The 15,454-nt window shown below is 39.8% G+C and overlaps 1 protein-coding gene and 1 long non-coding RNA gene across 6 annotated transcripts in view; one reads left to right on the top strand and one right to left on the bottom strand.

Annotated features, from left to right (window-relative positions):
- The window catches only part of LOC141567314 (uncharacterized), a 32,809-nt gene extending 18,025 nt beyond the window's left edge, over positions 1-14,784 (top strand). For both annotated transcript variants that reach the window (XR_012489891.1, XR_012489890.1), the window contains one exon: positions 12,034-14,784. This is a non-coding gene — a long non-coding RNA (uncharacterized LOC141567314). The remainder of the gene's footprint in view (positions 1-12,033) is intronic.
- The window catches only part of SIMC1 (SUMO interacting motifs containing 1), a 46,225-nt gene extending 31,179 nt beyond the window's left edge, over positions 1-15,046 (bottom strand). For 3 of the 4 annotated variants that reach the window (XM_019716475.2, XM_074313914.1, XM_074313913.1), the window contains exon 1: positions 14,791-15,046. In XM_019716475.2, the coding sequence (XP_019572034.2) occupies positions 14,791-14,919 (129 nt within the window). In that variant the 5' untranslated portion in view covers positions 14,920-15,046. Of the gene's footprint in view, positions 1-7,598; positions 11,746-14,790 lie in introns of all 4 variants that reach the window. The other variant, XM_074313912.1, reaches the window with a different exon arrangement.
- Positions 15,047-15,454: the final 408 nt, after the last annotated feature.

Below are 15,454 nucleotides of genomic sequence, written 5' to 3'. Positions count from 1 at the left end.
CCTGTAGTCAGATATGGAGGATAATAATAGAATAAGGATTATAAAATCAGCAATGTACGTCTGAGCCCTAAGTAGATGAATTACTGGAAAACCTCCTATCGTCACCGCCCATTCCTTGGCAAATGATTAGGCAGCTCACAGAGCCAGATGATGCCAGCCAGAGGCACTGCACTCAACCTCTGTGCCTTGAGCCTGGAACACAATCTTGCTCTCCCTTCCCGGTGTCTCCTCACCTAGTTGGGTGCCTGGCCACTAGGAAGCGGGGTACCAGTCGCGGGGCTCCCTACCACAGCTACCATGCTATTAGTCTTAAGAGATGTGATGGTCACCACCATCAACACCACCAAAGCAGGGCGCAGGATTGTGGGTGGCTCGTGAGAATCGGCATGCACCTCATCCTGGAACAGGCGTTTCTTGGTGAAGCAGCCAGACGGCATCACTGCCTTTGGTGGCTCTCTACCGCTCGCTGAGCTCAACATGAAGAGTTGCAAGGCCACAGAGGGTCTGAGTTCACCTCCTCTTTCATCCCCAGCTGCTGAAAGGCAAGGGGGCTACACTGTCTCCAGTACCTGTGTCCTCATCTGCGTTTGCTTGTTCTTTCTTTTGCTCCGAATGACGATTATCCCCTTGAGTGTTGGGAAGTTTCTTGTGTTTCAACACTCAACACAGATGTCACAGTGCGTGAAATCCCTGCAGGTCACTTCTTGTCACAGATTTAATCATTTCCTCTCATATCCCCACTGCCTCTGTACGAACCTCGTTCTTTATCCCAAAGCATTGAATGCGCTTTGATTATATTGAAAACGGAAATGTGTCATTTTCCAATTGTTGATTACTAGTAGGCAGAAATACTATTGATTTATGTATGTCATCCTTGTATCCTCCGACCTTGCCAAGTTCCCTTAATTGCACCAGTGACTATTTTTGTAGATCCCGTAGGGTTTTTCATGGAAACAGTCATGTTGTCTGCAAATAAAGAAGTTTTACTTCTTCTTTTCCAATCTGTATGCCTTTTATTTCTTTTTCTTGCCCGTTTGCAATGGCTGAGGCATCCAGGGTAATTCTCAACAGAAGCGCTGAAAGCAGACATTCTTGCCTTGTTCTTGAACTTAGAGGAAAGAATCTCAGACTTTCATCATTAAGTATAATGTTAGCTGTGGGGTTTTCATAGATGCCCCATATCAGGCTGAAGAAGTTCCCTTCTGTCTCTACTTTTCTGAATTTTAATTGGGACTGGTTGTTACTTTTGTCAAATGCTTCTTCTGCACAACAGAGATGATCATATGATTTTTTCTTTGTCCTATTACTATCAAAAATTATACTCATTTTCTAATGTTAAATTAATCCCGAGGGAAACTCCACTTGGTTATGACGTATTATTCTTTTTCTGTATTATTGGGGTTAATGTATCAATATTTTATTAAGAATTTTTGCATGTTCATGAGGGATATTAGTTTGTAGTTTTCTATTCTTATGTCTTTTACTGGTTTTACTATCAGAATAAAACTGGCCTCATAAAATGACTTGGGTACTATTCCCACCCGCTCTATACTGTAGTTTAGAGCCTTCTTTTGCCAGCTTCCTGTTGGGAAAGCTTAGATAATTGATTTTTGACCCCTTTCTTTTCTAACATTCTAAAAATTTCTCTGTAAGTACTGCTTTACTTCATTCCACAGTGTTTAATATGTAATCATGTTATTACCATGTAGCTCATATTTACTTTCATTATGGTCAGAAAACAAACTGTAAGAGTTCAGTCTTTTAACATACATTGAGACTTGTCTTGTATCCTAACACATGAGCTACCTTTGCTGAATGTTTCTTGAGCACTTGAAAAACAATGTGTATTCTGCCGTTGTTGGATACAGCTCTGTACGTGACAATTAGGTCTTGTTCGTTGATAGTACCTTTCAGATCTTTGACTTCTTATACTTTGGGGGGAATCCAGTTGTGCTATCAATTACTGAGAAAAGCATATTAAAGTGTCCACCTATGACTGTGGCTTTGACTATTTCCCCCTGTGGTTCACTTAGATTTTTCTTCATGTATTTTGAAACTCTGCAGTTGTTGGGTGGAGTGCCAACTGTCTTTTCAAAGTTTTAAGGTAGTTCTTGGCTTAATGATGTACTAAGAAGAAGGAGAACAGTGATACCCCCTAACCCCCAGGCTAAGAGAAACTGATCTTGTTTCTAAATAAATAGGACCAATCTTTGGAACTTTGGAAATTTAAAAATTGCATTAGAAATCAGAGTCCAACGGATTCTAGAGCAGGAGACTTCCCCTTCATCACTGCAGTTACAGAAATCTCACGCAAGTCAAGCTTAACTCACTCACGATATTAAGATAGTAAGTACGGTATAGGTGCCTCTTACTTGGGGATTTGTTTCCAAAGTGAGCCAATAAGACAGACATAGTGCCTATTCACAATTACCCTAGAGCAGAAGCCAGCAAAAAGGGGCTTCCACTGGCCAAAACTGAGGCAATTTGAACACAAAATGAATAGTAATTCAAAGGGTACTGGAGCAATTGGACATCCACAGGCAAAAAATATGACCCTTGACATAAATTTCATACCTCATGCCAAAATTAACTCAAAACAGATTATAGACTTAATATAAAATGTAAAACTATGAAACTTGTAGAAAAAAATAGGAGAAAAATCTTTGGGCTCTAGGGCCAGGCAAAGAGTTTTTAGATAACACCCAAAGCACTATCTATAAAAGAAAAAAAATGAATAAGTAAGACCTAATCAAAATTAACAACTTTTACTTTGTGAAAGCCTATGTAAAGAGGATGAAAAGACATACTATAGACTGGGAGAAAATATTTGCAAGCCACATATCCAACAAAGGACTAGTAAGTAGAATATATAAAAAAACTCTCATAAAAACAAACAAACAAAAAAAGTTTAGTTAGAAAATGGGTAAAAGATATGAACAGATCTTTCACTGAAGAAGATAGATAGATGACAAATAAATACATGGAAAGATGTTCAACATTATTAGCCATTAGGGAAATGCAAATTAAAACCAAAATATCACTAAACGTATCAAAATAACTAAAATAAAATAAAAATACTATTAATACCAAATGCTGGTGAGGATGCAGAGAAACTGGATCACTCACATATTGCCAGTGGGACTGTAAAATGGTACAGCCACTCTACAAAAGTTCCGCAGTTTCTTAAAAACTAAATGTACAACCACCATAGGCCCTAGCAATCACAGTCCTGGGTATTTATGCTAGAAAAATATTCACCAAAAAAAGTGTACACGAATGTTCACAGCAGCTTTATTTGTAACAGCCAAAAGCTGGAATCATCCCAGATGTCCTTCCAAGGGTGAATGGTTAAACAGACTGTGGTACATCCATATAATACTAGTCAACAAAAAAGGAACAAACTACTGATACACACAACTTGGATGAATCGTTCAGGAAACACACTGAATAAAAAAGCCAATCCCTAAAGGTAACATACTACATTATACCATTTAATGAAGGCCAGATTAGTGGTTGCCAGGAGTTAGGGATGCAGGTGGGATGATGGTGGCAGTGGGAGGAAGTGGGTGTGATTATAAAAAGCAAGATGACGAATCCTTATGGTATTGGATCTGTTCAGTATTTTGATTGTGGTAGTAGATAAACTTACACAGTGATACAACTATAGAACTTAATACACACAAATGCTCCAATGAATGCAAGTAAAACTGGGAAATCTGAGTAATATAAGCAGATTGTATCAATGTCAATATCCATGATGGATGTTACACTACAGTTTTGCAAAATGTTACCATTGGAGGAAACTAGGCAAAGTGGACAAGGGGTTGCTCTGTATTATTTCTTACAACTGCATATGAATCTCTAATTATCTCAATAAAAATAAACAAATAGTAATTTTTATATGAAATATTTAAAAATCTAGAATAAATAAGTAATTATGGAGAATAACAAACTACCAAACTTATTCAAGAAATAATAGAAATAACAGAAAGGCTGGTAGACCAATAATCCCAGAAGAAATTAAAACTCAAATCAAAGATCTACCTCAAAGAAACAAAACAAAACAAAAAAATCCCACTAAGCCTAAATATTCTAAATTTATATTCATTTATTATTTTTAATAAAAACTAATATAGGGTTTAAAAAATTAGAAAGAGCAAAAGGTAGAAGGTAAACAATTTCCCTCTGACCCCAGTCACCCTCCCCAGGAAACAATGACTGTTATCTACTTCTTGTGTACAGAGGGTTTCTTCAAAACAAATTCTACAAAACTTAAGAGAAACATATAATATTATTTATCCTATTCAAGATAATTGTAAAAATGCACATAAGCTTCCTGTTTCGTTTTGCAAACCTCACATAATACATAAAATGTGATTGAAAGAAAAGAAAAATTGATAGGGTAATCCTTGTTTGCCCTGGATGGTTCTGGTTTATGCCTCTTGTCCTAGTGTAATTATTATCAGCACTCCCTTTCACTGTGAAAATTGTTCAGTGTGTATAATAAATAATGTCATCCTAATTATTAACCAGTATCACTCATGAATGTGAATACCACTGTCATCTATAAAATATTAGCAAATCAATTCCAGTATTCTTTTAAAAAAATGAGTTCCATTTTTGATCATAAGGACTAACTGGATACTCTGATCAACCAACCTAATAAAAGCTAGAAGTGATACATAAATGCAAAAACATGGGAGAAGATATAACAAGGAAAAACCCACTAAAATACAGCCAGTGTCGCTATGCTAATCTGAGACAAAATAGACTTCAATGAAAATAGTGTTACTAGCGATAAAGAGGGGCCACTGCACAACAGAAGATGTATTTAATCAAGATATAATAATTTAAGAACTGTATGTCTAATAAATAGTCTCCATACAGCAAAAATAGATAAAAGTAAAAGGAGGAAAAGAAATAAATACAGTCATTATGAGAAATTTTTATAAGTCTGTCTTGGTTGGTAGATTATGAAAACAAAAATTATTAAGGATACAAAAGACTTGAACACTTTTAACAAGCTTCACCTAAAGGACTCAGAATTATTATTCACAATTACATGAAACATTTACAAAAATTAACCACATACTAGGAGTCAAAGTACATCTTAGTCAACGTGAAAAGGTTAACATTAGTCAAACCAACATAGTAACTAATAGGTTAGAAATCAATACAAAAAAATAATTAGGGAAAACTTCACACAACCACAAATGAAGAAGTATGACCAAATAACTTACAGATCAAAGAAGAAATCATAGAAATTATAAAAATTTTAGATCTGAACAATAACAAAAATACTAGGCATTAAAACATGTGACATGCAGCAATTTATTAGAAAATTTAGAGACTTAGACACTTAATTACAAAAGAATGAAAGGAAATTAATGTACTAAGCATGCATCTTTAGACAACAGGGGGAAAAAAACAAGCACAAAGAAAACAGAAGGGAGGAAATAATAACAGAAATGAATGAAACAGAAAACAGCAGAGATGAGCAGCAATGCCAAAGTTTTGTTCTTTCAAAAGACTATTAATATTGTCAAACATTTGACAAGAAAATTAAGAAAACAAAGAGAAGGCACAAATAACTAATATCAAGAACAAAAAGGGACAAAATTACAGATGTTTTCAAAGTAAAAAAGATATATTATGAATAACTTTATGTCAAAAAACTTGGGAACTTAGATGAAATAAATTCCTGAAAACATAAAGCTTGGCAAAATTGACTTAAGAAACTGGGTGCTAGGTATATGGGGAATCATTATATGATTTGCTCTATTTTTTCGTGTTTGAAATTTTCCATAATAAAAAGGTATTTTTAAGTTGACTCACGAAGAAAGAGAAAATCAAAATAGTCCTTTAACCAATAAAGAAATGAAATCAGTAGTTAATTTTTTTCCTTCACAAAAATGCCAGACCCAGGTGATTTTAAAAGTTCTGCTAAAAATTCAAGGAAATAAATGATTCTAATTTTATACAAGCTATTTACAAGTATAAAAAATAAGAGGATACCTCCAACTCATATTATGAGCTAGCATAAACTTAATCCAAAATCTAAAAGAACAAGAAAGAAATAACATAAGTCAATGTCATTTAGGAACATGTAAAAGTGCTTAAAAATAGTACTATTAAACTAAATCCAGCATCATCAAGATGAGTTTATTCTAGGAATCAAGACTGTTTTTTAACAGTTTTAAAAAATCAATTAATGTAATTCACCATATAAAGGAGAAAATCATATGCTCCTCTGAAGAGGTCATAAAAAGCAGTTGATAACATTCATTATCCATTCTTAAAAAAAAAATCTCAAAGTAGAAATGGAAGATAACTTCCTTAATCCATAAAAGTTATCTACAAATTACATGTAACAAATGTTACAGGGAAATGCTGAAAACATTCCCTTTAAAGTCAGGAGCACAGCAAAGATGTCTGCTATTGCTTATTGTATCCAGCCAGAGTCGTACCAGCATTGTACATGCAGAGCAGGAAAAATAAGAAAAAGATATAAAAAGCATAAAGGTTAGAAAAAATAAAACTGGTTAATTTTATAAATATTGGGGTAAAAAGAAAGATAATAGAGAATAACAGACAACATGATTCTGTAATATTGCAATATAATAAATATATATTTGGTCTTTGTCCCGGCTTCCTGGCACAGAATTCCTAAAACCCATGTACTTTCCTGATAGGGTAAGAGGCACATATTTTGTTATTCATAATAAGCCCCTTTCAACCACATGAGTTTGTTACTGACAAGACTGATGGCTGAAAGTCCCTCGATAGCTTCAGAATTGAGGCCAGTTGCCAGGGGAACCAACCATGGTACAGAGTTAAAATTTTCAGCCCCATTCCCTCAGCCTCTGGGGAGGGTAGCAGAGCTGGAAATCGGGTTAATCATCAAAGGCTGCTGATTTAATCGATTACACCTGTGTCATGGAGCCGTCATCAAAATCCTAAACAATGGGGTTTGGAGAGCTTCCGTGTTGGGGAATGCATCCGTGTGCCAGGAGGGTGGTGTACACCAAATCCCACGGGAACAGAAGCTCCTGCTATCAGGACCCTCTGGACCTTGCTCTGTGTGCCTCTTCATCCGGTGGTTCATTTGCATCCTTTGTAATAAACTGGCAATACTAAAGTGCTTCCCTGAGTTCTGTAACCATGATAGCAAATTATTGAACTGCAGGAAGGGGGTTGTGGGAACCCCTGATTTGTAGCCAAGTTGGACAGAAGTGTGGGTAACTTGGGGACCCATGACTTGAGATTGGCATCTGAAGTGGGGGCGTGCATCTTGTAGAATTGAGCCCTTTACCTGTGGGTTCTGTGCTAACTCCAGGTAGTGTCAGAATGGAATTAAATTGTCGTACACCCAGTTGGTGTCCAGAGAGTTGGAGAATTAGTTGGTGTGGGTAAAATTCCCTACACATTTGGTGGTGTCAGGAGTGTGAGTAGAGAAACAGTGTTTTCTTTTAACTTCCATTCATATACAGTTCCAAAGTAGGCAAAAGTAAACTATGTTATTTAGACACACACACACACACACACACACACACACACACACACACACAGTAAAACTACAGAGAGAAGCAAGTGATTACCGTGGAAATCAGGAAGCAGTTGGAAGATGGGAGGGTAGCAGGGTATGCCAGTAGAATATATATTGAACCAAGAAACATATTGAAGACTGGCAATATGGTTACTGTATTGGCATAGAATTAACTTCTGGTCGTTTGCAGAACGTGAAAGCATTCACGAGACTCTACAAGAGTAAGAAAAGATTTATTGAAAGTCAAAAAGAGAGAGTTCTGTTTGGAATAGGCAAAACTCCTTTTGCCACAGCAGAGTCTGATGGAGACAGCTGCCCTGATGAGGAGTGTTGGGATTTTATATTTTTCCATCCAGGATGTAGGGTGCTTGTCAGCTTGCAAAGGGGCTGCCATTATAATTGTCTTCTCCTGGGAACTGTCCTGTTCCCATCTATGATGGATGTCAGCTTGCAGGTGTTTGCTGCTGGGATTGGGAACTGTTCTATTCCTGCCTATGATGTAAGGTACTTGCAGCCTGCAGGTGCAGTGCTGGCCCGGGGAGTCAGAGCCAAGCGGTTAAGGTTTAGCTCGTTCCAGTTAGCCCACAAGCTCACTCCTGTTAACTCCTTGCCGGTCCCATCCTGCCAGCTCACAAGCCCACTCTGGTCAACTTTACTTGTCTCATCAGTTACATGGGCTTTAACTTAATTCACTCTACTATATGTATGCTTTATACATTTTCCTCTGTGTGTGTATGCGCACGCACATATGTGTCATAGCTCTCAATAAATATCTTTTAATAAAAGAAAAAGTCTCTGGAACAAACTTACTGGAAAATTTCATGACCTACATGAAGAAAATTTTAAAAGCGGTATTGTAGCATGGTCAACTCTTCCTACGTTAATCTCTTCATTTAGAATGTTGATGATTTTTAGAAAATGTGACAAAATGACACTAAAGTTCGTTTGTTTGAAACTTTGATTAAAAACTAAAAACTTTGTTAGTGAGCTAGATAGAAGGAATCTTTTCACAATGTATATATATCAATGTATATATATCAAATCACCACAATGTACATGTACAGTTTAGATATCTTATAATTTTGTCAATTATACCTCAATAAAGCTGAAATTAAAAATAACTAACTTAAAAAATGTGACAAAAACCAGAAAAACTGGAAAATAATGAGATGGGGAGTAATGCTATCCTAATTTTCATTGTATGCCAATCTCTAATATTTGAATTTTTCAGACTGGTACATGTAATTTTTTTTAATTAATAAACTTCATTTAGAGCAGTTTTAGGTTCGCAGTAAAACTGAACAGAAACCACAGAGTGTTTTCATATACTCCCTGTCCCTCAGATCAGCACCCAACACCACTGTGGTGTATTTGTTATCATTGATGGGATGGCCCTAGACTGACACATCATTACCCGAAGTCCAAAGTTTGCAGTGGTGGACAGTCTATGGTTTGGACAAAGGTATGATGACTTGTACCTCCCATTATAGCATCATACAGAGAGTTTCACTGCCTGGAACATCCCCTGTGCTTCATCTTTTATGCTCTCCCTCCACGCTAAGCTCTGGCAACCAGTGACATTTTTACTGTCTCCATAGATTTTACTTTTCCAGAATGTCATATAGTTGGAATTGTACCGTGTGTAGCCTTTTCAGATTGGCTTATTTCACTTTGTAATATTCATTTAACTTTCCTCCATGTCTTTATGGCTCGATAGTTCATTTCCTTTGAGCTCTGAATATTCCACTGTCTGCATGTCCCACAGTTTCCTTGTCCATCACCTATTGAAGGATGTCTTAGTTGCTTCCAAGTTTGGGCGATTATGGATAGAGCTGCCATAAACATCTGTGTGCAGGTGCTCCAGTTCATCTGAGTCAATACTAAGGAGCATGATTGCTGGATTGTATGGTAAGAATATGTTTAGTTTTGTAAGAAAGTGCCAAACTGTCTTCCAGAGCGGCTGCACCATTTTGTATTCCCACCAGCAATGACTAAGAGTTCCCGTTGCTCCACATCCTCCCCAGCATTTGGTGTTGTCAGTATTTTGGATTTTGGCTATTCTAAAATCCAAAAGTAGTAGTATCTCATTATTGTTTAAATTTGCAATTATATAATGACATATGATGTTGAACATCTTTTCATATGATTACTTGCCATCTGTGTACCCTGTTTGGTGAGGTGTCTGTTTAGGTCTTTTGTCCATTTTTTAATTGGGTTGTTCATTTTCTTATTGTTGAGTTTTAAGAGTTCTTTGCATATTTTTAATAATTGTCCTTTATCAGATGTATCTTTTGCAAATATTTTCTCCCAGTCTGTGGCTTGTCTTCTCATTCTCTTGACTTTGTCTTTGGCAGAGCAAAAGTTTTTAATTTTAATGGAATCCAGTTTATCAGTTCTTTCTTTCATAGATCATGTCTTTGGTCTTGTATCTAAAAAGTCATCACCATAGCTAAGGTCATCTAGGTATTCTCCTATGTTATCTCCTTGGGGTTTTATAGTTTCACATTCTACATTTAAATCTATGATCCTTTTTGAGTTAATTTTTGTTAAGGGTGTAAGGTCTGTGTCTAGATTCATTTCTTTGCATGTGAATGTTCTGTTGTTCCAGCACCATTTGTTGAAAAGACTATCTTTGCTCTTTTGTATTACTTTTGCTTCTTTGTCAAAGATCAGTTGACTATATTAATGCGGGTCTATTTCTGGGCTTTCTATTTTGTTGCACTGATTTATTTGTCTATTCTTTCACCAATACCACAGTCGATTACTGTAATCTGTAGTAAGTATTGAAGTCAGGTAGTGGCGGTCCTCTAACTTTGTTCTTTTTCTTTAGTATTGAGTTGGCTATTTCTCGGTCTTTTGCCTCTCCATATAAACTTTAATCAGTTTATTGCTATCTGCAAAATAACATGCTAGGATTTTGATTGACATTGCATTAAATCTATAGATCAAGTTAATAAGAACTGACACCTTGACAACATCGAGTCTTCCTATCCATGAACATGGAATATCTCTCCATTAATTTACTTATTTGATCTCATGATTTGTAGTTTTCCTCATACAGATCTTGTACCTATTTTGTAAGACTTTACACCTAAGTATTTCATTTTTTTAAGGTTCTAATATAAATGGTAATCTGTTTTTAATTTCAAATTCCAGTTGTTCACTGCTGGTATATAGGAAAGTAACTGCTTTTTATAAATTTTCCTTGCATCCTACAATCTTGCTATTATCATTTATTAGTTCCATGAGTTTATTTTATCAATTCTTTTGGATTTTTTTTTTCTACATAGCATTCATTAGCTAGGATTTCCAGTACAATGTTGAAAAAACGGTGATATGGGACATCCTTGACTTATTCCTGACCTTAGTGGGAAAGTTTCAAGTTTCTTAGCTGATCTTTATCAAGTTGAGTAAGTTCCCCCTCTATTCCTAGTTTGCTGAGAGCTGTTTTCATTGTTTGAACCACGAATGGAGATTGGATTTTATCAAATGCTTTTTCTGCATTGATATGATCATGTAATTTTTCTTTTTTAGTCTGTTGATGTCATGGATCACATTAATTGATTTTCAAATGTTGAACCAGCCTTGCATACCTGGGATAAATTCCTCTTGGTTGTGGTGTATAATCCTTTTTATGTATTGTTGGATTCAATTTGCTAATATTCTGTTGAGGATTTTTGCGTCTATGTTCAATGAGAGTTATTGGTCTGTAGTTATCTTGTAATGTCTTTGGTTCATTTTAGGGTATTGGGGTAACGATGGCTTCACAGAATGAGTTAGGAAGTATTCAGTCTGCTTCTATCTTCTGTAGAGAATTGGTATAATTTCTTCCTTAAATGTTTAGTAGAACACACCAATGAACCCATCTGGGCCTGTGCTTTCTGATTTTGAAGGTTATTAATTATTGATTAAATTTATTTAATAGATATAGATCTATTCAGATTGTCTATTCATAGAACTTTTATAACAAAACATTTAAAATTTAAAAAATATTGGTTCTTCCCTAATTAATCTATAAATCGAACAAATTCCAAACAAAATTCCAATTGATCCCATAAAGAATGACATTATATCCTCAACAGCGGTAGATATTAAAATTATAAACAGATATTATTCTTTAACTCCAAAATTCCACCGTAAGAAACTTGTCATACAAACATATTTTTATGACCATGAAAGAGAGTTCATCACATCATAGTCTGAAATACAAAAGAAAAATTAAATTCAGTAAGAGACTTGTTAAATAAATTGTGATTTTTAAAAAATATTGGATAAGATGCAGCTGATAAAACATTTATTTATGGAATACTCACCATGTGCCAGGAACCATGTTATGTGCTGGAAATATGATTGTGAGTCAAATGGACAATAGTTTGAATGGGATACTAATAGTTTTTTAAATGTTGAAAATATATGAAGTGGTTAAAAAAGTAAGACTCAACTGGGAAAAAAATTAGACATTAATGTATTTTTGTGTATACACACAGAAAACTTCTGGAACAATACACAAAAACAGGTATCGCTGGAGAGTGGGAATGGACATGGGTGAGTTCTTACTGATTGCCTGAATTATTTCCTTTGTTTGTTTGTTTATTTATTTATTTATTCAAGATTTTATTGGGGAAGGGGAACAGGACTTTATTGGGGAAGAGTGTGTACTTCCAGGACTTTTTTCCAAGTCAAATTGTCCTTTCAATCTTAGTTGTGGAGGGCGCAGCTCAGCTCCAGGTCCAGTTGCCATTGTTAGTTGCAGGGGGCGCAGCCCACCATCCCTTGCAGGAGTCGAGGAATCGAACCGGCAACCTGTGGTTGAGAGCCCACTGGCCCATATGGGAATCGAACCGGCAGCCTTCGGCGTTAGGAGCACGGAGCTCCAACTGCCTGAGCCACTGGGCCGGCCCCTATTTCCTCTGTTTATAATTTAAAAATATTTTTTATAATTTAAAATGGAGTATTTTTATTTTTCAAATGATATGATTGTATACCTAAAAAAACACCCAGAGAGCCTATTGGAGGATACAGGGTTTCTTTCTGGAGTGAAGAAAATGTTCTAAAATTAGATAGTGGTGATGGCTGTACAACTCAGAATTTTATGGGTGAATTTTATGTACGGTATGAAATTATATCTCAATATAGCCACGTCTCTCAATGCCCCTGAACTTTTACATGGTTATCCTATCACCCTATCTAATTTGTAAGAAAGATAAAAGGAGAAAAGCTTGGATTTTTCTTAGAAAAGAGTAAAAATATCTGGGGAAGCAAGATTTAAATTGGGTACTACTCTCTGCAACTTGCCTTCATTTCTCTTCAACTCAGAAGGCTCAAGATCAAAATGCTTTGGTTGGGTGGTCATGAGGAGGGGAGCAGTTTGAGAGTGCACCCACTTACGGTGAAGGGCCACCACAGACACACAGACTGGGGTAAGGATGACATCTGTGCTCTTGAAGAAGGAAGCTGGACTAGGTAGGATATGGGGAAAGGGACAACAGCTGGCACCAAAGGAAGCAGGCAGGGAGGACCACGTTCAAGGGGCACTGAAAGAAGGGGCAGTAGGAAACAGGAGGAACCAGGAGCAAAGGCAGCTGTGAGTTCTTCTGCAGTCTTTTTTCCTTCCACCTTTTCCCTCTCTGTACTCTTTGATGAACTGTCACTATTAGGACTTTGATGCTTTGTACTTCGGTGATTAGCAAATCTCTCCCAGTCCTGACTTTTCTCTGGAGATCAATGTCTCTGGACTGGCCACACCCACGTATGTACATTTCCCATCAGCACTTTAAATCCAGTAGGTCCAGACTGAATTCAGCGTCTCCTTCACTCCAAGTCTGTGACTACTCTTGTGCCCGCTTTCACTCATCAAACATCCACCGGAACTCTCCCCCATTCATTCCTACAATCATTCTTTTGCCCAACAAATATTTGTTGTGGACCTACTATGTCTTACAACACTGTCACAGCACTAGGTACATCCATTCACTTACCAAGCTGAATCACTTCTACCTTGAAAATCTTTTCTCTCATCTAAATTCTTTACTGAGGTTTATTGACAACCTCTCTAGCTTGAGCCATGGCAACAAAGCACTATATGTTAGTTGCTTTTGCACGCCATTCATTCTGTAGTGGCCACTAGATCTATACCTGGGGCACAGAAGGGGCTCACTGTGGGGGCTTAGGGACCAAACTGTCTGGGAAGGGGATTGGAGGAGCAGAAGTTAGATTTGTCTTGAAGGAATATTTGCATATGAAGAAAGGCGTTTTCCTTTAACGGTATGTTACAGATCTATAAAGGAAGCACGACCATTCTTCTGTTTCTGGGGTATGGCTTTGGGAAGCTGGGAAGGCTACCGGAAGTCTGAGATGGAGAGTCTTCTGATAGAAAGCCTGTACATCTCCCACCCCTTGAGAACTCAATAGCCACTTGTTGACTGTATCACCTTCTATGAGCGGGACCACGCATGTTGTGTTCTCCACTGTACCCCCAGCCTCTGAAACATCTGGCCCAGTGTAGTGGCCCAATAAATATCTGTGGAGGATTCTAGAAAGGCAGAGACCATAGATGTTTTATTTACCATCTTAGCAAGGACAAAGACCTGGAGCCCAAGGGAAAAAGAACTAGTGCAAGATGTTTCCCTTCCTTTAGAGCTTGGTAAATGTTTGCTAAGCGATCTAATTCACCCTCCTGAACTCCAAAATCGGGCCCCTCGCTCGGCCGCCAGGCCCTGGAGCAGGGCCACCATCTGGCCCAGGCCCGCAATTCCCTCCCTTCCTCCCAGCCCAGGCTCCTGTTACCTCCCTGCACACATCTGTACCCACCACAAGCCAAACAATTACACGCTCCCGCGTCCCGGCCTCGAGGTCGGGGGCTCCCCCCAAGCCCCTCCGTGCCCCTGCACCCCTAGGCCCGGGGAAGCCCGCGGCCCGGCCTGATCCCGCCGCCTGCTGTGGGCTCTAGAGGTCCCCACCCCCGGCGCGCCCGGACTTCGCCCATGTGCTCCGCCGCGGCTCTCCAGCCTCGGCCCACTCGGGCTTGAGCGCGCAGCCAGAGGCCTGGCCGCCCCCGCCGGGGCCCGCCGCGCTCTTCCCCGCCCGAGTGGCCCGAAAGGCGGCAAGGCGGGAAGCGGCTGCTGCTGTGAGGCGCCCCCGGGCAGGCGGAGGGGGCGCCGGGGACAGCGGCCCGGGCCGAGGGTCGCAAAGCTGCGCGGCCCGAGCGGAGGCGGCGCTGCGGCTGCAGCCGCTCGCTCACTCACCACGGTCCGGCGGGACAGCGCGCCGGAGGTCCGGGACAGGGCCCGGCGGAGCCGCCGCGCCCGGCCCGAGCGGGTCCCCTCGGAGCTCTCGGAGCCGCTGTCGTCCGAGATCACGATGAAATCATCCATGGCTGCGGACCCCGCGCAGCCAGCGCGCGGGTGGCCGGCGACCCAGGCGGCGGTGGCAGCGGCGACTCGGTTCCTGTTGCCGAGGCGGCGGCGGTGGCGACAAACCTGGCCATCACCCCGCAGGCCCCGCCCCTCCCGCCCCCGCCCCGCCCCTCCCGCCCCAGCCCCGCCCCTCCCGCCCCAGCCCCGCCCTCCCGCCCCAGCCCCGCCCCGTCCCCACCCCGAGTCCCGCCCCCAAGGCCGCGGGCCGCGGGCTGCGCACGGCAGTTCAAGGCCGTGGTCACTGAGCTTGGCGGTGGCACTCGTCCTCCCTTTCTGAAGAAACGAAAAAAGGAGAAAACCAAGTTGCAGCTGGTTTGGGCCGCTGTTAGGGGCAGGCGTGCGAGACGCTGCAGCTGCGAGGGCTTCCCCACCTGCTTTCGATTGACTCAAATGTGAAGCGGTGTGAACAAGCCACACGGAGAGGGCTTCGCTGACTGATCCGGAGGGGCTGGCGGGTGGAGCCCTGGCCTGGGGCTGAGGGGGGGGGGGCGAG

This window comes from Rhinolophus sinicus, linkage group LG10, assembly GCF_036562045.2.
Source record: "Rhinolophus sinicus isolate RSC01 linkage group LG10, ASM3656204v1, whole genome shotgun sequence".
NCBI classification, from domain to species: Eukaryota; Metazoa; Chordata; class Mammalia; order Chiroptera; family Rhinolophidae; genus Rhinolophus; species Rhinolophus sinicus.
This window is presented reverse-complemented; position numbering and strand designations above follow the sequence as displayed.